A 22,410-nucleotide genomic window follows, 5' to 3' on the forward strand; every position below is an offset into this window, starting at 1 on the left:
GGGGGGTCAAGGGATTTAAAGCATGTTAAAGCTGTCAGTAATTTGAAAAAGGATTAAAAAATAACCCACTTGTACATTGCTGCTCCAAAAAGATGTTTCTTTATTTTAATCATTATCTGAATTCATCTCCCAGCATACACCATGAAAACATTCGGCTGCATCTCTTTTCTGCAACATTTTTTAAAAAGTAAAAAAATGAATATTTTTCTTATCAACCAGGCAAGCTTGACTATGAATTACAGAGGAGGCAGAGAGGTGGTCCTCCTCAGTTTGTGCTGATATTGGAGTGTGAAAGTTTTACATTTCTTTCAAAGAAATAATATAAAAAGAAACAGAAGAAAAAACAAGCTGGTCCTCTCCTCCCGTCTCTTGCAACAAAACATGTTTCTCATGGTTTGGCTAGCCTTGAGCCCTGCAATAAAAGTTACCTGCAATTATGAGAGCTAGAACAACTTGAACAATCTTGCCAATCCATTGTTTTTTTGTTGGATGATTTTGCGCTTTTTGTTTCCAGCATGTTGTGGTGAGTTGCTCTTAGGGTGCAATAAAACCTAACCTTGCTGCTGATCGCCTCTACAGTGACTCTTCCGGGGGAACATTTTTCCGTCAGAGCGCGTCCTCTGATATTGCAGGTCTCCAGGCTGGACTCAAGTCAGACAAAACGACCCTCATACCGGTGCAGACCATGCTGAAATATTGTACACACACTGTACCGTGACTACATAGAAACACAGAAATCATCCGCTCATTAAAGGTGAGAAGATGCAAATATACAGAAAATCTCTTTCAGATACATTTCTACTCCACAATCCACTTACAAACCACAAGCATTGTCCCTTTATTGTTTGTATTACACACAAGCCTGCGACAAAGTCATTCGCATTCACATACAGTATAGTTAGTACACCAAGTGTTCATCCGGTAGTCTCGTCAAATCTTTGCTGCTGCAAGTCTAACATCAGGCTAAAACTAGAGCTGGCCTGAGTTTACTTTGTGCTCAAACTCATCATCTATATCCATTAACAGTCATATATGTGATCCACCCACAAGCTAAGTACAGTACATCTGGATTTTGTGCAAATCAAAAAAAGAAATATACCAGTCTGTTTTTTTGTATTTTTTTAATATTTTTTTTAAATGTTTCTCATTAAAAACTGAGGAAGTCAGATGGTTTATCGACATTCAACTCAACTTGACCAACCTTTAATGAAGAAGAAGACAGTTTTGACCACACCGCCGGCCCTGTCACTGCTCCTTCCACACAATCACAGTTAAGACTGAAGCCCACACAACTCAGTGGCAAAAGGACTCACAGAGTGAGTGTGTGTGTTAGTGCTGGAGCGGAGAGTTGGCCTAACACACTACCTTCACAGGACAGAAGGTGCCCTGTTGACTCCTGCACGAGAGCTGGTTTTGAAACACACACACACACATACATACACACACACACACACACACACACACACACCTGCAAACAGACAGAAATCACTCATCCAAGGAGGCATTCTAAACTTGTTGTATTGGATGTATTGTTGGTTGTAAACTGGCACTGGTCAAGAAAAGTACCTTGTGGCACCAGAAAGAGGAAACCTGGGGGGTCCCTCTCCGGCTGTCTGAGGCCTGGACAGCTGCATCACCATATGGCTTTGGGGGAGAGGTCTGGCTCAGGTGATGGGAGAGAAAGGAGGAGGCAATTTGATCGTATGAAACCACTAAGATGACTTTTTCCGGCCACTTACACAGTGTGCTTTAAGTTTTAAAGTAGCCTATACTGCCATTTTCTCCCATGTGTCCTTGGTCCAGACCCCACCCTTCAGACCTCTGCCCGCCCCCCTGCTAGGCCACTCAGCTCTCATTTCTCCATGAGTGACAGCTGGATGATGCGCTGTAGCTCCTCCTCCTCTTGCCGCCGCCGCAGCTCCGCCTCCTCCTGCTCCCGGGCTGAGATCTCCATGGCGATGCGCAGCTGCTCGTCGTAGCTGCAGGTGTTCGGCTGCTTCTTAGAAGGGGTGGAGCAGAGGCTGGAGGGTGGGCGGGGCTTGTGCTGGGGCGTCCTAGGGTGGAGAACGGTGAGGGAGGTAAAGGAAAGAAGAACACAAGTTGAAATACCCCTAAGTGCGTTAGTTCCTGGACACATTCCTGACCCTGCAGGTCATAAAATTTCCATTAGATTATATTTATAAAATGTACTTTAGCGTGGGTTTGTAATTTATTATCACTGGAGCAAAGAATGTTTATTAACTTCATTTACAACTGTAGAGTTGATGGCTTGTTGTAAGAACCAATTATTAATGATTGATTACGTTGTTTAATGTTCAATGTTCTAATACGTCAGATGTTGCTGTTGGTTTATTAAAAATGAGAAACCTGTGACTCTTTAGCTTTTATGATTGATTTATGTTTGTAGCTGCAGAATTAGTACGTCATAGAAAGTCATAAAAGACTTCAGGGTAACATTGAGGAGGTTATATAAGAAAAAGACGGATAATACAGTCTATAATTTATAGTGTCATTTTGTTGTATGATTCAGGCACCAATATCACACTTACTCGCTCCTACTGTTACATAAATGTATAGGTACAGTATAAGAAAACAAGACTGTGGGGAACAAGGCAGCGTTTTTTGTAATTACTGGATATCTATGGGGTTTAGTAGTGTGAAGCAAAAGTGAAGTTTGGGGAAAATGGTATTAACAACCTTTTTCTTACTGTGTTATTGAAGTATCAGATGGGGAAGAACATCCCACATATCTTATTCTTAATGTGTAATTAAAATATTTAAAATGAAAATTATTAGGTTCTTTATTAAACATTAAAGATTAGCCACGTTTGATCCCTTCATCTATATGTTATATTATTATATTATTTTATCACATTATAGTCTGTTCCTCTTGGATGATAGCAGAAGCTTTTCTTTGCCGTATATGCTTGACAAAGGAGAAAATGTATAGGAGAACATTATCAGATATTTTTTCATTTCAAATCATAAAATAAAGTAGAAAACGTTTTATATTGTATTTTCTCCTTTATTAATCACTGATATCTGTATTTTACATTACACAATAATTAAAAAGTATGTGGGCTGTTATATAATGTGTGGCTGTTCTCCCTTTATTATTCTTTAATTACACCATAACAATAAGAAACTGGTGTAAATCTGGCTTGATATTATTCTGTAAATGTATTCAGTGGATAAAGTGACGTGTCTTTTAAGAATTAATGGAAAGATTTTGACAAAACATGGGGGGAAAACAATTACCTTTTCATGTAATGAAAGGTTGAACATGACAAGTAACTGTTTAATGATGGGAAAATGTGAAATAAGAATGACAAACTATTAGTTTGAAGCTATGTTGTATTTGTGTACTTGTTGTTCCTGATCTGAAAAGAAAAAAATTCAAGCATTAAAAAATAAATTTAGATCCACTGCCCTTTAATAATAGTTTACAACACTGAGGTGCTGAGCTCACTCGTCATGACGGTTGGAGAGATTTTTCACACCCTCACAACCAAGAAGTTGAATATTAGTTACATAAATCCCTTGACATAAAGAGGACAGGTTAAAATAACTTAAAAGAAAAGTCAAGGATTTTCTTGCCAAGTTGCACGAACTTTGAAGTGTAATTTTGTTATTTTTTATATATCATATTTAGAGCTAAGTTTAGTTCAGTTTTTGTTTTTTCATGGTCGACAACAATGTTTCCACATCCAGTTTCCTCTAACATTATAACTTTGCCTTAAGTAAACATTGCAGTAGCAATGTCTGTATATCCATCCTCTCGTCTACAAATAGGGACGACAGCGGGAGAAAACACAGTCTGAAGATAACAGGCTAAAGTCAACAACAGCACTGTCAACTGTGAAAGCAGGAAACTCTCTCATCCTCCCACTCTCTCTCTCTCTACAAACACACACACACTCAGTAGTGTGCAGTAGATAGGAGATGGGGGGAGAATAGCAGGATGGATAAGAGAACAGAGGAGGGGAGGATAAGACAGGAATACAGGATGTGAGTCAGGGATGGAAGGAAAGAACTGCAGGATGGAAAAAATACAATGGAAGAGAGCGAGACACTGAAGAATAACAATACATAACAGAAGTGAGAGGAAGTCAGAGACAATATGGGTGAAGGAATGGCAGGATATATCACTTTTCTGCTGACAGTCACGGAGATTTATGTTTTTTGAGGCTTCTCGCTCTTTTGAAGATAAAAGTCCCTTTATTTTTAACAATTGGTGCTTTCATCCAAGTTTATCTGCAGTCCCTCGTTGATTTACTGATCACAGAGGGGTTTGATTTTGGATGGAGGAGAGGGAAATGATGTATAATTTACAGCAGTGGACGGATGAGTGAATGTCATCAAAGAAGACGATATTTGAAGTCTGACCTCTCCAGGCGACTCGGGTCACAGGACAGGGGGTGCATTCCTGGCTTGCTGTTGGTCAGTGCCTCCCAGATGGTCACCTAGACACAAAGAGGAGGCCGCACAGGAAGTCAGAGAGCGAGCACAGGAAGTGGAGAGACAGAAGCATAGAAAGACAGAGAAATGGGGAGGCATGTAAAATGAGAGCATCCCCTCTACCTACAGGCCTTTTCCTGTTAATGTGTGCTAAAGCCCCTCTCCGTCACACACAGCTCAGAGACAGCCAGTGGGCTTGATTGTGAGTTAGGGGCTGACTGAATGGAAACTAGATTGTGCCTGGCTCTGGCTCTTCAGCACACAACGACTGATACTGCTATTAACATTGATGAGAGATATTTTAAAAAACAAGGTTAACATTCCTACACTGTTATCATAAAGTAAATAATAATTTTAAAGGTTTTGTATGATTTCACAACAAAGTGAGCATATTTTATATGGCTACTATTTTCAACAGTATATAACATGTTTTTAGTTTTATTTCCTGACCCAGGCTGGATTTACAACTGGGCAAAGAAGGCAACTGCCCAAGGGCCCCAGCCCAGACCCTCAATAGCTCTAAATGCCCAGGTGTTGTTTGTGTGACAGTAACTTTGTGATAGTCTGATTAATTACAAATTTGTTTGGTATTCCATTAAAGTATTATAGCACGTCTCATACTCTAATGTGAATAACTTCAATATCTTTCCAGTGTAGAATTATTGGCTGGTTTCTTGGCCAAGCAGACATTTTTGCCATGGGGCCCCCAAGTGGGTTAATCTGGCCCTGTTCCTACCTTCTGTCTGGCCCCAACTTTTATTTCAGCACACTGTGATAATCTAGTTTGAGAAACTTGAAGTTCAGTTATTATTAGAGTTATTAGTTTTATTGTCATGAGAGTCAAACTAAGCAATAACAGAAAGGCAACCATTTTAATGCAAGAAATGACTAAAATCACAAAATCCTTCTAATATAATGGATCATTCCTTATTGTCTTTCAAAGAAAACTGAGTATTTAAGAATCGTTAAATATTGGGAGAGGCTAAAAAACCACAAAAAAAAAGAATGATCAAAATTAAAAGAGACTTTTAGCATCATCAAAAACTCTGGAAAATGCTCCCAAACTCCCAAAACAAAGTAAGATACAGTAAATCTTTCTGCACAACTTCTCAAAATAAACACATTTGCAAGGACCAACATCTGTCTGAATTACCATAATACGTACAACCAGACATTAAAAAACTGTCTCTGTTTAAACTGAACAGGCGGGTCAACAGATTAAAGAAAAGTGGACATCCTATTACTTTTTTGTGGACTTTAAGTGCTTTCTGTCTCATTGGCAAGAAGAAAGTTCAGCGATACGCTACTAAACATGAAGGACAGTACTGAGGAAGAGGAAGGGGAAAGACGAGCTACTAAGAGCTTAAAAAAAACGTGTACACCATTGAGCCCTAAGAGAGTGTCTACAACATGTGTTCACATGACCAATTCTACTCTGACCCAGCATGGCTTCTTACCTGTACCTAACCACTCACTCCTCATGCATTAACCTAACCAATCCAACTAGCGAAGCAAACGATCGTTAGCCAATCAGAGGCAGGGTAGGGCGGGTCATGTCAACTCTATGGTCAGGTTCCTAAATTTACATCCGGTTGCTGTAGCATTGATAGCTAGTCGAAGGATAAAATCACAGTGGAGGAAAAGCGTATTGCAGTTTTTTATTTTTGCCAAACCACCAGCTAAAGAAAACACAGATGAAGTCGTTTTCGTTTGGGTGTAAGTTTTCCTCGGAGACAGAGACTGCCCCCGCCGGCACCCGTCGGAGTATGCGTTTGCACCGCCACCTCTGAGGACCCTGCTGCTAACAGGTGTCAACAGGCTGGGACTGACTTGGCGGCATTTGAGGAGCCTCTCCAGCCACCCAACTTCAATTTTCCGGCCAGACGTTTTGGGACAGAAACCTTCAGTCGTGCATTTAGCAATAACTTGGTTTGCCAAATGGAAATGGCTTCATGGCGGAGTGTGGTCAGGTTGTGTGTTTGCTTGCGTGAAGAGGCAGCAGAGGGTAACCGGTTTATTTGATGTCTGTGCCTGCTCATCTCTGTGGCCTCATCTAAGCGGACCTTTTCCACCTTGCATGGTGTGAAAACATGGCTATGCAATACCCAGATGACCCAGAAGAGACAAACTCACATCTCCCTGATGCATGTCCAACCTGACATTTTGAACTGATTGGACATCCATGCCTTTATGAGAAACTTTCCACCAACACCAAGGCCACATTTGGATTAACTACTGGAGCACATTGTCTGCAGCTCAAGGTAAGTTATGTGGTTTAAGCTGCCGCCGAGCAGTTTAATATTCAGCTGTCAAATACTTTTAACATCACGCTGATAAACTTTGTTGAAAAAATTTTCGTATTTGGATATGTTCTTGTGTGCCATGAGCAATGGGCTTTTGGGCATGTGTATTGCAATGTTATGGCATTATTGTGAGCTATTATTGTGCAATAGCAATACTGAGTCCTTTTCTATAGACCTGGCTGTTGTTGTTGTTATTGCTCCTGCTTTTTTTGGTGTGTGTGTAGTAGTATTGTTGTAGGCCTGTGTTGTATTTGTATGGGTTGTATGGGTTGAGGTAAAATGCTCCTCCTCAAGCTCTAGCTGTAATGTAACCTTGTGCAGTAAACATTCAATGTCAGCAGGATGGTCCTTTAACACCTGTCCTGGTGCAGAATTAGAGCTGTAAATAAAGGTGTTGGCACCTTTTTCATCCCTGTTTGAAGCAGCAGTACTACAGTTCAGGACAGCAGTGTGCTGGACATGACTGTACAAACTATGACACAAATCCTGAGCTGCAACCTTGCCTCTGTCTCCTCTACATTCTTCTCCTGTATCCAAGCTAAGAAAAATCAGAGGATGTTCTCTGACCTGTCTCACTGGGCCTATTTATATTTCTCTTTCTGTACCTTTGGAACAAGACCAAGGACTATCAGGACCAAGATCTCTGGGATTTCAAAACAGCACGTATCCACAGGCAGTGTTGAATAGGCATTGTTGGGTCTGGGCTCCACACATCACAGGCAATTTATTCCACTTATTGATTTTGCTTCAGTATTGATTGTTTTTATTTTGAAACTGGTCATTTTTTCCTGCTTCACTGTGTCTGTCTGGTCTTGCTTGACTTATTGGTAAATTTGTTGCTGTAATTTTTACTGGGTATAAGGACAATATTGTGCACCTCGGGTGATATGGCAACATGACTTTGTGAATCTTGAATCCTGAAAACCTCAAGTAAAACTTTTCCAATCTGTACTCATTTAACACTTTACAAGGAGTCACATATGAGCATATATTCATGTACAAGTGCAAGAGCTATAATATTCGACACAATCAAAGATGAGATAATTGACTGTTGCCAACAGCGTTTGTCCAATCATACCTTAGCAACCATACCTGGGCCTGGCCCGTCAAGTACTGGATTCCTCCACATGGAGACGTACTTGGAGCGATACTCAACATTTAAACCTGCAATAACTGCAGACCATCTGCTGAATGTAAGTAATAGCCATCCTCTTTTAGCTCTGTTTTTGATCTCAACCAGCTCCTGAGGAAAACACCTGACTTTTTAGCTGCTAAATGCTTTGTGTTCACCAGCAAGTCTCTAACCGAGCAAGTCATGTACAGTGGGTTTATCAGAACCTATTTTCTGAGAACAGCTGTCTGCTGTGGCTGAAAATGATGCCACGAGAAATAAGAAGTCTGCTGCCTGTGTCTAAAATCAAAGGCCAAATATTCCAAAAATTACTATAAACTTTTAGTGGTAGTCTTATTTCTGCCAACATCATCATTGAATCATCATCATGCAAGAATGGACAGCTTGACACACATAATAATAATAATAATAATAACTAAAGTAGGTGGGGCTTAGCACACACAAGATGATCTCTCAGGAGTCTAGAGTCAGCCCACCTGATCATATTCGGAGCCGGCCTCCAGCAGACTCTGCTGTATGGCGAACTGCAGCAGATCCTCCTCCTCCTCCCTCATGCTGTCTCTCTGTTTGCCACCTAGCATGGTGTATCCAGGCGGGGGCTCAAACACACATGGGGGAATCTCTCCGGCTCGACACGACACTACAGCACACAGGGGAAAGGCAAAGGGCAAGAGACAGGGGAAAGACTGTTATCTAACAGTAAAGGAGACTACACCAGACTGAAGGAGAAGTACGGAGAAGGAAAAAGGAAAGAGCAACTCCTGAGTGAAAGAGAAATCCAGACTAAAACAAGCTGTGATGGGTTTTCCCTCCACACTATTGTGGGCGTGATATATCCACTACTCAGCTGTGTATATAACCCAATGTAGGAACACTTCTTTAAGATAACAAGAGGTTCGTTCACAATAAATTATTTCTCTCCTCCGCACGGCTGCATATTTAAAAATGGCTGTTGGGATATTGATCAAGTGATAGGATGATGAAAGTAAGTCATTATATTACACACAACACAAAGAACATAACCTTGCATTCGAAGCCAGTGATAAACACTGCTCTTAACTCTATCAAGCGGCTGTAAACTCTGCTTGTTATCTGAAGTATGACCCAGGTTATGCAGTAAATGTTAGTGATAATTTATAGGCTACAAGAGCTTGTTGAAAAAAAGAACAACAAAGGATAAAGTTCTACAGCTGAGACAAATCATCAGCTGAAGAAGAAGATACAAGAAAGATGACACTGTAGTACAACAGGAAACTCTGGCGTGTACGGGTGTGTGCTCTCACTGGTGGAGCTGGAGCTGGAGACACTGGAGGAGTCACTGCCTGGAGACGGCGTGTCTGTCCTTGGGGCGTCTCTCTGTCCGTCCCCCTCCACCCCGACTTCGTTGTCAGCACGGCCACCTGTCCCCTCCTCACAGCCGTTCAGGTTGCTGAAGGTGATCCTAGCATTTAGGATGTGGTAGAGAGGGATCTCTGCAGAGGGTGGAGAGAACGACATTTATTATTGCAGTTATCTGTTAACTGTGTCTTTGTATGAGTCTCATCATCCATTTAATGATGCATGTCCTTACTTGTTTCAATTCTCTTAGTGTTAGTGATCAAATTTGCCATCTTTTCTGTTCACTTCTTTCCATCCATCACTGTATCTACTCATTAACTTCCCATCATCCCTTTCATTTAACCAGCCATCATTTTAACCTCCCTCCCTTCATCCTTCCATCTATATCACTCTGAGCGCTCACCGATCTTGACAGGGAAACCAGGCGGCAAGCGCAGAGTGATGAAGTCACGCAGCTTGGCGAACAGGGCATTCGAGATCGCCATGAGATCGATGATAGGCACCACTTGTTCTGCCAGGGACAGAGGATGGGACTCACACAACCACAACTTGGCTTTAAACCTGGAAATCAACACACACACACACACACACACACACACACACACACACACACACACACACACACACACAGTCTGTGAACACACTGATAAGCTGGCCAGTAACATAGGAAGAGTTTGTTGATGAATATTGCCAAATACAATTCTCACTTAAGTATAATTGAAGCAATTTATGCCCTCATTCAAGCAATTAGTTTTGGCCAGAGCAACACAAAGACATTGATTACATCAGCTAACAAAGTCTGTCCACAAGCCGCTGAGTCGTGTTCAAATTGAGCTCAATCAATGCTTATATTTTAACTTGTCGATAATGAACACAGGATTGAGAGGCAGCTCTGCAACTCTAAAGACTTCATCCTCATGATGCTCTGTCACTTTTTATTAAGTGCCAAAGAACAATGAAACTGGCTACAGAAAATGACAGACAGGCCGATATTCAGTTAGAGGAACACGGGGCAGATGACTAGAGGGCAAGTTGGCAGGTGGAAGAGAGAGACTTGTTGGCTTCATCCATGAGACTCGGTCTGACAACGTGATTAATGGGCATGACACTAAAAAACAATAAAACCAGCTATATTACAAAAGATTGCATTTTTATATTTATCCAGGGACTCCACTAGAGTAGCTTTTGTATGATTCACACTTCCAAAAAAAATCCTTATTTGTCTCATGCTGCCTGTTATGTAGCCCCTCAGTTGAGCTGGTCTCTTTACGGCCCCCCCTCCCTAAAGGCCACCTTCTGGACACCTGCCGAGCTGCAGCACCCAGAGCTGGTGAGCACCACTTTATCTTCTTAGTGGTGTGGAGGCTCTTGAATCAAACTGTAACTAAAGCAAACTAATTAATTAAACTAAAACCAACTAGCATAACATAATTGATTGGAAATAGCATATTCTCAAATCCATCCATACATGTTCGAACCTGTGATCCGGAATATCAACATTTGCAGAGATATTACAGTAGGACGTCTCTGTTCGGTAAATATTAGGCCCATCACTTACTTGTTGTGTGACAAAACAATGGATTTAGTTTTTCAATCACAAGCCATATATAATATATCATTTCTGCATATGCTCCTGTTAATAGTTACACATGTGGGAAAAGCATCTGCTGTCAGGAAATATCAAGCTAATGTTGCTAGCAAAATGTATAGTAAATCTGTATTTCTGCTTATTTGTATCCTGAAGTACATTAAATGCCTACAGTACCACTCAAGTAGAGTGTTTTGGGAGAATGAGCTGATTCCCTTATAAAGAAATAGTTTTTGTAGTGTAGTGTTCACAGCAGACTGATGTCTGAACTTTTTTTCTCACAGGGATTCTTTTTAAATCCATTTGCCTCGTTATTGGAAACTTTGGCCAGGTTTAAGATCGAGATCTGACACTGCAACATTATATATATGACAGGAAATCATTGACGGTCCTCAATGTAGTGAAGTCCCTCTTTGATTTCACATTTTCACACATTTTTTGACATTTCCTCTCAGTCTCTAAGGGACACTGCAGGATTCCTTCATTTTAATTTGTTGTTTTGTTTCTTTTATCGTGAAGTAAAGATGATTTGTCATGAGTCATCAAGCCGGAGCTGTGTGATAGACTGTAGAGACAGACTGTCTCTAATCGTCTGTCTCCTCCAGTTTTGGAAAAATTCCACTCCTGAAATGTGTGACGATGTGTCTGTGTGTTTGTTTATTGCCCACTTTCACTGTCTTTCACCTCAGGAGCTTAGTGGTCAGCTGTCATGGACGGCTGATTTTACACTGCCTGTATGTGTGTGTGTCTATTCTGTGTCCATCAGTTTGTCAGCTCTGGCACTTGGCGGTGAGTTTGGGGGGCGACTTCATTGTATGCATGGCTGCCTGTCTGTTTTCCTGTCAGCCTGTGTCACCTCTGGGTCTTGGTGGTGAGCTGGCACGGGTGGCCGATGTCCCTCTGAGTCGATGACAAACCGGGGTTGAAGTATTCCTCAGCCGTCAGTGCTGAGGGGTTGGTCACCGCAGGACTTGACATCTGGGTCACCAGGGCCTGCAGATAGTAAATAATGAATAAAATGAATTGAAATATTCCTGATACAACCACACTCTCACAAAGACAGTAAGGCTTTAACTCATTCGTAATAAAATAAAAAGGACTGTTAATCAATACCAGTGACTTAAAGACTACTTTACAAAGTGCAAAGATTTCTGGCTTTTAAAGCTCTCTTTGTTATTCTCTGCTATGTAACAAAAAACTCGACACCCACTGGGGTTTCAAGGCCTTCCTATTACCTCCTGACATTTTCAACCACTCAGAGAAAGAGAAAGATTTCCTCTCCAGCACAAAATTGAGAGCAAATGACAAAGCTTTCTTTTACGCCAGTGTTTTACATCATTACTGTAGATGCATCTCTTGGGTTACTGTGCTAATTAGTCCCTCACTTGTCAACTGTTGAGCGTGACTTTAATAAATCTGTCAAAGTGGGCACCTCACCATTAGAGGGAGACGAAATTGTTCTTCTGGCTGCAGATAATCATAGTCAAATGCCACTTTAAATTTTAGAGTTTGGCAAAATTGAAACCAAACTACATTACAGCTTTACACATGCACAAAATATCTGCAGAGCAAACATCAAACTGCAAAAAGCTTCTGCTGAGCGAACAGAAGTCTGGAGGGAGAAGACAGAGGCACAGAGAGTTGAAAAGAGCAGAGACAACAATGGGGGGGGGGGACAAGTAAAAATACAGAATACAAAAAGAGGAGTAGGAGGGAGGTATGAGTCATCAATGCTCTCCAGCAGGAACAAATTAAAAAACATAATCAATATTTGAGAGCAGACTGGAGCCGTTGAGTGATTGTTTTACTCTGCAGGCATGCTCTCCTGTTGACACAGTTGACTTAGCAGCCGGGGATCATACACTCACTGTCCAGCTAAAGAGGGGAGGCGGGGGTTACGATGTTAATAATTAAGATGATAATTCACTCACGAGGGCAATTGTTACGGTGCTGATTGTGATTACTATTATCACTACGATGGCTATTCACAGGATGATTATAATGATGTCTGCAAATACCTCTCCAGCCCACTTGTAATGCCAGCAGCAAAACATGTAAAATATATATGTACTACTGTTTTCAGGTGAAAACCTCCTTCCTCCAAAATCTCAAAAACATCTCGGGAAGCCAGGAAAAACAGATTAACTACATGTTGATTCCTAATTTATCAGATCAGTTTTTAAGTGGTTTTATGACATTTTCTCAACCCACTGAAACATTTAATCTCTTTCATTTAAACACAATAGGCCGTGTGAAAATCAGCAAAATTGTGTTGACATCTGAATAAACTTCTGACTCACCCCGTTGTTAGGACCCATGTGTTGCTCTGCAATACCGAGGAAGTTCTGCAGTGGAGTCTTCCCACCTGCTCAGAGACACACAATAGTGATGAGTTGGACTGAGAGGACACAGTTACACAATCACAATGTCTCAGTCCCGTTTGTACGACTTTTCCAAAGCCTCAGGTTTACGAACACTTAAGATGACCTGGAAAGCTGGTGCCCATTCATCATTCATTTATCTCCACCACAACTGTCTGCTGTCATTTTGTCCAAGATAACTTATGGCATTTTATTCAAGCTTTTGTGTTGTGGTCTTATGATGTGCTTAGAAACTGAGTTGAAATGAGCAAAGCCATGTTGTACTAAACTGAAATGAGTCAAAGTGACATGGAATATGATTTTATGTGAATAAACCTAAAAATTACAATTTTAAAAAACATTATAAATACACAGTAAAACCATTTCCTGTTATACATTTCATTGTACAACTCCCAACACCCTCTTTCTACAACTAAACTCAAATTGCAATCTACAGTGTCTGACTGTGCACAATATTAAAAAGCTGAATGTAGGAAAACTGCAAGTTAATGTCCCAGGCTGCAGATGTTTATAGAAACCAGAAATCTAAACAAGCAACAGCTATGTGATGATAATATAAGTTCTGAAAATGACAGATGCTTGGAGTCTTTCCTACCCTAAACTTTTTTTGAAATAGCAAATTTTCTTTTTTGGATTCTGGAGTCCCTGAAAACTTCCCTATACAATGTAATATCAAATTAAAAAGAAACATCTTTAGGTACAATTTATAAAGAGTTTAACATGTAAAACTTGGCTTATCTGCTTCATCAGGACAGTCTTGATGTACTTTGATCAGTCTTGATTGACAGTGACCAAAAAATCCATGAACTATCACTAGATAAATGTCATTGATTCCTGAGGGGTGACAGCACAATTTTCCAACCTTTCCCAGTGAGGAGAGCACAGATGAAAAAATGAAATTTGTCATGGGAAACAATCAAAACTGTGTTTACTTTAGCCAAAAATAACATGGTCATATAGGATCCCATCATTCACAGTAAGAAGCTGACTGAGAACATAAGATTCCAGTCTCTTTAAAAGCACCCACAATAAAGGTATACACTAGAGCGTGTGGGAATACCAACAGCCGCTGCTCATTTAGATATGACAGATGTGAGTAGCTTATTAGTATGTATCTTGTATTCTCAGACAGTACTGGTGCTGTGGCTGTCCTCACTAACTAGAAACTGAGTGCTAAAAGCAATGCAAAGGTCCATCAATTATTGTTAATGTCAGCGGTGTAGTAGAGTGGTTTATAAGTGGCTACATTTTGACCTTTGGACAGCCGATCTGCTGTTTGACTCAAGTCTGTCTTATACATACATATGTATATGTATGTATGTATGTATGTATGTGTGTGTGTGTATATATATATATATATACTGTATATCACTATAAGCAGTGTTAGCAAAATGATGGAAAAGTAGCACAAGGGAAGGGCAACAGGAGTGAGTGACTCATTCAAGAATCAGCAGTGCTTCCAAGAACACCTCACTCCTGCATATTAACAGAGAGCAGATGGGGATTGTGACCTGGGAGAGAGGGGCTCTCAGAGGAGCGTGTGATGGTTGATCCTGCCTGACAGTGACAATTCAGGGAGGGAAGCCTGCTAATCCTGTTTGATTTATGATCTGAACCAGAAAATGAGACAGATCCACCGAGTGAACATTACAGGCTGTTAGCCGGAGCCTCAGGGTGAGCTCATTGGGCTCAGGTGAGAAGGATTACTCATCAGTGACTCTTTCATCAGACATGTCGCAGCACTTAGGCTGGAAGTTACAGCAGCACAGCTGTGATAATGGAGGAATTCAGCTGTTGGAGCTGTGATGCGAGTGCACATTAAGATCATCCTAATGGCCTACGAGGTGACAATGTCTAAAGCTCACTTGGCGGTCAAGTACAGAATCTTAAACTTAAGCTACTAACCTTTTGTCTTGTTCTTGTTCTGGTCTGACAGATGGTCAGTTCTGGTCCTGGTGATGAGCTCCACGTTGGATGCTGCATACACCTGAAAGACAAGGAGGCCATTCACTCTTGTGCTCTGTTGACATTGGCTTTACTTCCTTTTTAACAACCTTTTTTTTCCTTTTGAATATCATTTGTTTCCTTCTGGTGTGATTAAAACCTAATATGCAGAAAATGTACAGTATGTTATCCTACACAGTGAAGTTACTCAATTAGTCCCCAGAAAGGTCAAACTCCATGCTAGAACCCCATGTTCTTATCAGCAAACTGCTATAACACTCAGAAATCCCTATATACTTATTTAGGATTTGGAAGGGGTTGCGTTTTATAGCGAGAATTGTAAAAACCAATCACAGACATAGAGCTAATGAAAATCCATTGTACCGAACCATGTTTTACAACAAGGTTAGTCGGGGTCTACATGTTGCCAAAACAATTAGGAAAAGTCATGAAGCATCAAAGTGAAACAACAATGTTGAGACTATTTTTAAGGTATTAAAGAGGACACAGGGTCAGGAACACAAAAGAGACATTAGGACTAGAGAATGATGGTGGCAAAGAGGAAATAAAGTTCCCAAAAATTAATGAGTTGAAACCAAGAATTGTGTGTACCATTATACCCCTAGCTCCAAGTCTGCAGGACAGAGGTCAACTTCTTCAAGTTACAGTCCACAGCACAACACTGGAATTCCTCACTAGTGACCATAAAAAGAAAATACTGATTAAAAATTGAGCAGGATGCTGACTCTGAGTTTACGCTGGACGACAGATGAGAGAAAGGAAGAAGTAAAAAGCGTCTGTCCGGGAGGGGAGACGCTCAACAGGAGTTGCCTGTTTACGTTTGTGACTCTAAATCAATGATGCAGAAAATAGATGCTTTTCAGGCAAAAGTATTTTACTGCAGAGCCTGTCTGAAGTGCTTTTAAACCACTAGTGACAGATGGTCCTCGGTGTCTTACACTTGTCTCCCATCGATCCCTCCAGGGGGTCAAGAAAACAAATGGGGTCAAGGTAATGCAAGTGCCTATGACAGATAGACTCCTTTTTTTTTAACTTGATTTGAGAAGCCACCTGGTGTTGTATCTGCTGATGAATATTTCTCCTCTGAGGGTAAAGATTTTGTGCTTAATTGTTGTATTTAAAGAAAAATCAAATTAAAATGACAGGTTCCTGAGATCCATCTGCCATTATTTTAAAATGAAGAAGGTTATGTCCTCGATTGTCTAAAGCAGTGGTTTTAAAATAACTTTGGGAATGATTCATTCTGGAAATTAAACTCTTCAAGTGAAGTGGACTTTCAGGAAATATCAAATTGAGCTCTGACAGTGGTGGTTTCTCTGGACAGTGTGAGAGATCAGCGAGCTGTCTGAGCAGCCTGTTCTCTACCTTGGCTTCATATCCATTCACTGTTTCAGTCTTCTCACTTCTCCAACCCAGGATACCCGTCTTATTCCTGCAACACAGATTCAGCACATCTCGTATCAGTTCTCTGTTCTCTGTTCTAGACTCTGCTCCAGTCAGCATAATGCTTTCAATCACAGTTGGTGTAGATTACTGGCCTAAGAGAAAATCATAAACACAGCACACTGGAGAGTAAAATCAACGATCTCCCCTTACATTGCAAGTCACAGGCTCTGGTTTTTCTCTTTAATATACAGCCTGAAAACAGTGCAGCCACTGTCTTTGTTGTTTGTCAGTGAAGATCAGCTGTTCGGTTTGCAATTAGGGATTCTGCCGAGAAGTTAGTGAAGCGTATCCCATCTTCATGTTCTGTTCACATCACTGAACTCCTTCTGGACCAAACAACAGAAAGTGAGATCTAGAGAGTGTTTTCCTCCCTCATTTTAGCCCTTATATTTTTGAACTAATAATATTTTTTCAATTTTGGGAGAAAGCCATGTTAGTGGCATGGCTCTAGGTATGATGCCATTTGGATGGATGGTCCACCACTTTGGTCCAGACTTAATTATCTCAACAAGTATTAGGTGGATTGTCATGAAATCTTTTACAGGCAATCATGTCCTCCTTGAGATGGTTTGTACTAACGGGTAATCCTCTGACTTTTCATCTCACACCACCATAGGGTAAAAAATTTAAATCTGTCCAATACTTTGTTTTATAACCAAACACTAGTTAGAGGAAACTTCTTGATTTAATCATCCCAGGTGGGTGTAGAAATGTGCCCACATACAGCCTCACAGAGCCGCTAGCATGGTTGTGGACCCTCTTGTCCTCCACTTAATCCAATGTCACATTATGTTATTATTATTATGCTCAGTTACTGAGGGCTCAGTAAACTTTCAACTTGTTAATTCAACCCTAAAACAGCAAAACTGCAGTGCTGTAGTTTTTGTGCATGGCTGCATAAAGACGTATTAACTCCAGAGGTGGATGTCCTGTCTTGGGTGCTTGACAAAGTGGTTTGCTCGAAAGCATCATAAATAGATTATTGGCATGTAGAGAGGAGTGCTGACCAAGGAAAATGCACAGAGGTGACACTGAGGTACAAGTTTGACAGGGAGAAGATTAGCCAACCCCCACCCCACTCCTCCATTCGCCACCTCTCCTTCCTCTCTTCACTGAGTTGTTCTCCTCGCCTTCTTACCCACTCATTTTTTATCTGTTACTATTCACTTCCAGTCTCTGCATCTCTATCTATCACTGGGTCACTTCGAGGTCTATTTTCCTCCCCTTTCTCCTCCTGCCTCCAAAACCACTGACTCCCTTTATTTTAGCTTACTTATATTGCTTCCTCCCCCATACTCCTTGTGTCCCATTCATCTTTCTCTCCTTGTTTCTCTCTGCATCTCATCTCACTCCCTCATCCCTTTTCCTCCAAACCTCTTCCTCCATCCTATTTGTTTTATTGCCCTTTCGTCCTCCTCTTTGACATTTTCTTGCCTCCATCTCTCTCTGTTGAAAATATCCCTTGTTCTGTCATGCCTCTCTCTTCCTCTCTGTCACATCAGTCTTATCTCACCACCTGACCAGAATGAGATGAGTTTTGTCCTGTATGCCCTTGCTTAGGCCATCTCTCTTCCCTTTTCACCTCATTTACATCTCTGCATTAAAGTCACTTTATGTAAAACTGAGATATACAACTGAACCCATAGCATATTAAACAGCTCTTAAATTGACTGCACACGAGTCACCTGCTCATCCCATTTACTTTTGCTGCTTTTCTCCAGTCTTTTCCTCGTCAGCTTGTATGTTGTCTGCCTCTTTCATGTCTTTTCGTTCTGCTATCTGCCTCTCCATCTCCATGTTCACTGGTGCATTGTACTTGCACTGGGGAGTTGAGTTTTTGTAAAGTGGTCTGAGTGTGATTCACAGCCTGAAACTAATTTGTCACTACCTCCACATCATGCTAATTTGTGACACTGGGACAGTGCTATTCTCTTTTCAACAGACAAAAAGAAAAGTATAAATGGGAAAGAGTTTAGAGCTTATATGTCTAATTATTCTCTAGTCTCTGGCCCAGTGTTAAAAAGACCCCCCCCCCAAAAAAGAAAAAATGGCTAAATGCTAAACTTTAGCAACAATAGACAACATGAGCTACCAGTCATACAAGAATAAATATACCTGTTTGTAAATGAGCAATCGTGTGTTCTGAATTCAACTTTTCATTTGTAACTAGAAGACTTTTTTTTTTCCAAAATCTTTGTAGTTTCTCTTCTCATTACAGGGACATTCCCTCAGCTTGGCTCTGTTGTAGTAATATCAGTAACATGATCTCATAATTAGTTCAACATGAGTTTTTGTCTTCTCCACTTTCCCCTCTACTGCTGCTTCTGTTAGTGTTTTCCTGCAGTTTGTGAATTGCATTTTGACAGCCAATAGAGAACGTGGCTGCACTTGTTCCACTCAGTTGTGGCCATGTGAGAGAGGGACAGAAATTCAACAGTAACAACACAAGAGTTATTTTCTCCACTCAGTTAAAAAAAACAAGCCAGCACGAACAGCAGAACATGTCCTGTGGCTGAATTTTATCACTTTTGCAGTGAAGCTAGTGCTGGTGGAGAAAATTATATTTATCCATGATTGTTAAACATGATGAAACAAAATGGTGAGACTAGAAAGAAGCCCCACAGATGCTCTTTGATGAAGATTTTATGCTTCATTTTCATCGCATCAGAGATTGACACATTACATCATCTCAGCTGGCGCAATTATTCACAAAAATAAGAAAAAAGTGTTTAGAAGAAACGTTACTGTAACTTCATATGCTGTACATCAGTATTGTGTCTGACCTCTCAAAGGCAATGTTGCGGGTGTCCAGCTGAGTGGTCACCACAGGGGCAGACAGCCTGGCTGCTACCTGCTCGTCGCTGGGCTGCGTCGCCCCCAGAAGACCCAAACTGGCAGCATTGCTGCTGCAGGCGCCCCCATTCCCCCGGCCAGGTGAAAGCGCGGTGAGAGATGAGACGCACAGGGTCTCACAGTACACCAGCTGCCTGTCGTGGTCCACCTCCATCACTTCTGCGCTGGAGTCTGCGAGGCAAGAGGGTGACAGACACGAAGAGAAAAATGAAGGCAGTGTCAGTGAGCAAGAAAGAGGCAGATTAGAAAATTGAGTGGGAAAGTACATCACTACACACATATCCAGGAGGCTGGAAGACACAAACAATAAAAAGTACTTGTAATGAAAAATCAAAAGAGATGATGATTGATGTCAAGAGACTGCAGATGCTGCAGATGGACTAAGAAAAGGACAGAAGTGGGGATATTATGCAGAAACTCAAAAAAGCCCAAGGAAAGGTCAGAAGAGGAGAAATAATTTAAAGTGGCGAGCAAGAGAAATATAAAAATAAAAGAAGAACTGGGTGAAATATTGCAGAGAGGAGACAATAGAGAGTCAACTGGTTGGAAAGAGCTGTGTTTTCAGGCTAGACAGGGTGAGAGAGAGAGAGGATCATCCTGGAAAGTAAAATCACACCTGCACTAGTTTTTTTGACTGTTTGCTCCATATCACATTTACTTCAAATTAAGCCTGTGTGACTGATAAATACAAGACAGTATTTCTTAAACTCCTTGTTCAACTTGGACCTGTGAAATCACATGAGCACCCAGAAGAGACAGTGTTGTCTTGCTGATTCTGGCGCCTCAACACCTATTTATGTACAAGGTTATAACACCAGAATACTAACTGCAACATTGCTGTTGTAGACTATTTACACCCTATGATCCTCCTGCCCAGTGATTCATTATTAACTATATCTATATCACACCCAAGATATCACATTTTTTGGTGTTGAAAGGGAGTCAGTGTCATTGTGTGGATAGAAAACCAAGGAGACAGCGAGGAAGAGGAGGAAAGGAAACATACATATTGCTTTCTTGCCGAGAGTTTGTTGAGAAGGTTGATACTGCTCTCATGACTGTTCTTTAAGCTACCACCACCAGCATGTTAGCTTAACTGAGTAATAACACCAGGTAATGATTTTACAAGGAGTTATGTGTACAAATACAAAATAGAAGTGCTTTAGAACTAAATGTATCTCATACACACACACACACATTCACACAGAGTGAGGCTCGAGTGTGACCTCTGACCTTGTCCCCTGAAAATGAAGCTCCGGTTTCCTCTCTGCCAGGTCATCTGTTCAAAGCCCATCAGGGTGGTGTCAACACGGAGACATTGACCACTCTTCCAAACTCTGTAGGTGTCGCTGGGGCAGATACGAGACACCAGGGGCACTAAGGGCAAACACAGATGTACTTTGAATCAATCTTTGCCATTACTAATGGATATGTACATGATTAAAATCTGCAGTTCTTTGTGTTTTCATTTTGCATCGGCACTTGTTGGGCTCAGTAGTCCATTACATCCATTCTGACAGGTGAATTTCAGCGGCTATATGTAACAACAGTAGTTTATGAATAGACATACCAGTGTTTCCTCTACATTCATTTAGCAGTGGCGGCCCGCCACTGCTAAATCATAGCCGCCACGCCTTCAAATTTCTTTTATTTATTTATTTATTTTTTTTATTGTCGCAAATGCACCACCGCCACATCTCTCCACCTTCACAGCCTGTGTGATGATGAGCGCAACAGCGGAGGGAGGGGAGGGAGGGAGTGGGGTGGTTGGGGGATCCTATTGGAGTTAATTACTCGCGAGAGCGCGGCCTTGAAAGTGACATCACGTCAGGCACCAGGTGAGAGTCAGAGAAGTGTAGTCGTGAGGAATAAGGCAGCGAATTACCGGAGAAAAGGTAGACTTAGTAGCCAACTCAGTGACGCTAACTTGGGTAAACTAATTGATAGCATTAAGCTAATATCTACACGTCATTATGTATTAAATGCTGACTGCATTTTCAGATGAGCTTGTTCAGATACTTCTCTAAGAAGAGAAAGACAACAGATGAAGAAGACGCTAGTCAGGTAGCATCATAAGCCTTTTACTGACTCGTAAATGATGATGGTTAGGTAAAAAATAGTATTTTAATGTTCACACTTGTAATCAGATGTGATGTGAGTGTAAATTATAGAAAGCTGTTAGCGTTACGTTACTCACACTTTTAATGTAATCTTATTAGACAAGTAACATTAGACAGGGAGGAGTTGTTAAAAAAAGTGGAGGAGAGCAGAGCACAGCAGCGGAGAGATGAGCCTGGGTGCAAACTTTGCCACTGACTCTTACCCCCCCCCCCGATAGCATGCCCCCACTGCTGAAAAAAATCCTAGAGGAAACACTGCATACTGTACAATTTCTCATGATTCCACTAAAGAGGCTCATACTGAAAATACAGCACAGTCACTTGAGGTTTTGCAAAGTACTTTGGATGAAAAGCCATTTACATTCTGCTGAGCAGGAAGTGTGTGAGCTTCAGTGTCCAGTACAACAGGAAGAAACAGGCTCTTCAGCCCAAGAGGGAGAAAATAACATGATTAGTTCTGACTGGTCAGCACTGGACTGTTTTACTGACTGTAATGAGACAAGGGCGAGACTCACCCCAGCTGGTAAACTCCCATTTCATCTCCACGTAGAAGTCCTGGGCCTGGACAGACAGCAGAGAAGGAGAGGGATAGGAAGAGAAATTAGAAGGTAACGGGCACAGATAAAGAGGAAGACAGAGAAACAGAGTTGGGGAGATAAAGAGTGATAAATGAAAATATGGATAGACAGAGAGAGGAAAAGGAAAAGAGTGAGAGTAAAGAGAAAAGAGTGAACAAGTGCGGGGATGCTGCTTCATTGTCTGTGCCAAAGATGGAGGAACTGGCACAGAGAAGTATTTGTGTGTGTGTGTGTGTGTGTGTGTGTGT

At 41.2% G+C, this 22,410-nt stretch overlaps 1 protein-coding gene across 2 annotated transcripts in view; it reads right to left on the minus strand.

Annotated features, from left to right (window-relative positions):
- Positions 1 to 80: 80 nt before the first annotated feature.
- Positions 81 to 22,410, minus strand: part of ankrd13b (ankyrin repeat domain 13B) — a 41,994-nt gene continuing 19,664 nt past the window's right edge. For both annotated transcript variants that reach the window (XM_087174477.1, XM_023408146.2), the window contains 12 exons: positions 22,100 to 22,145; positions 20,698 to 20,841; positions 19,395 to 19,635; positions 16,531 to 16,597; positions 15,106 to 15,187; positions 13,120 to 13,184; positions 11,676 to 11,812; positions 9,635 to 9,792; positions 9,177 to 9,365; positions 8,370 to 8,533; positions 4,387 to 4,463; positions 81 to 2,054 (listed from right to left, as the gene is read on the minus strand). In XM_087174477.1, coding sequence (XP_087030603.1) covers positions 1,853 to 2,054; positions 4,387 to 4,463; positions 8,370 to 8,533; positions 9,177 to 9,365; positions 9,635 to 9,792; positions 11,676 to 11,812; positions 13,120 to 13,184; positions 15,106 to 15,187; positions 16,531 to 16,597; positions 19,395 to 19,635; positions 20,698 to 20,841; positions 22,100 to 22,145 — 1,572 coding nt within the window. In that variant the 3' untranslated portion in view covers positions 81 to 1,852. The remainder of the gene's footprint in view (positions 2,055 to 4,386; positions 4,464 to 8,369; positions 8,534 to 9,176; positions 9,366 to 9,634; positions 9,793 to 11,675; positions 11,813 to 13,119; positions 13,185 to 15,105; positions 15,188 to 16,530; positions 16,598 to 19,394; positions 19,636 to 20,697; positions 20,842 to 22,099; positions 22,146 to 22,410) is intronic.

The sequence above is a fragment of the Seriola lalandi genome, unplaced genomic scaffold, assembly GCF_002814215.2.
Source record: "Seriola lalandi dorsalis isolate HSWRI2012SDOR001 ecotype SW California unplaced genomic scaffold, Sedor1 jcf7180002054355, whole genome shotgun sequence".
Taxonomy (NCBI): domain Eukaryota; kingdom Metazoa; phylum Chordata; class Actinopteri; order Carangiformes; family Carangidae; genus Seriola; species Seriola lalandi.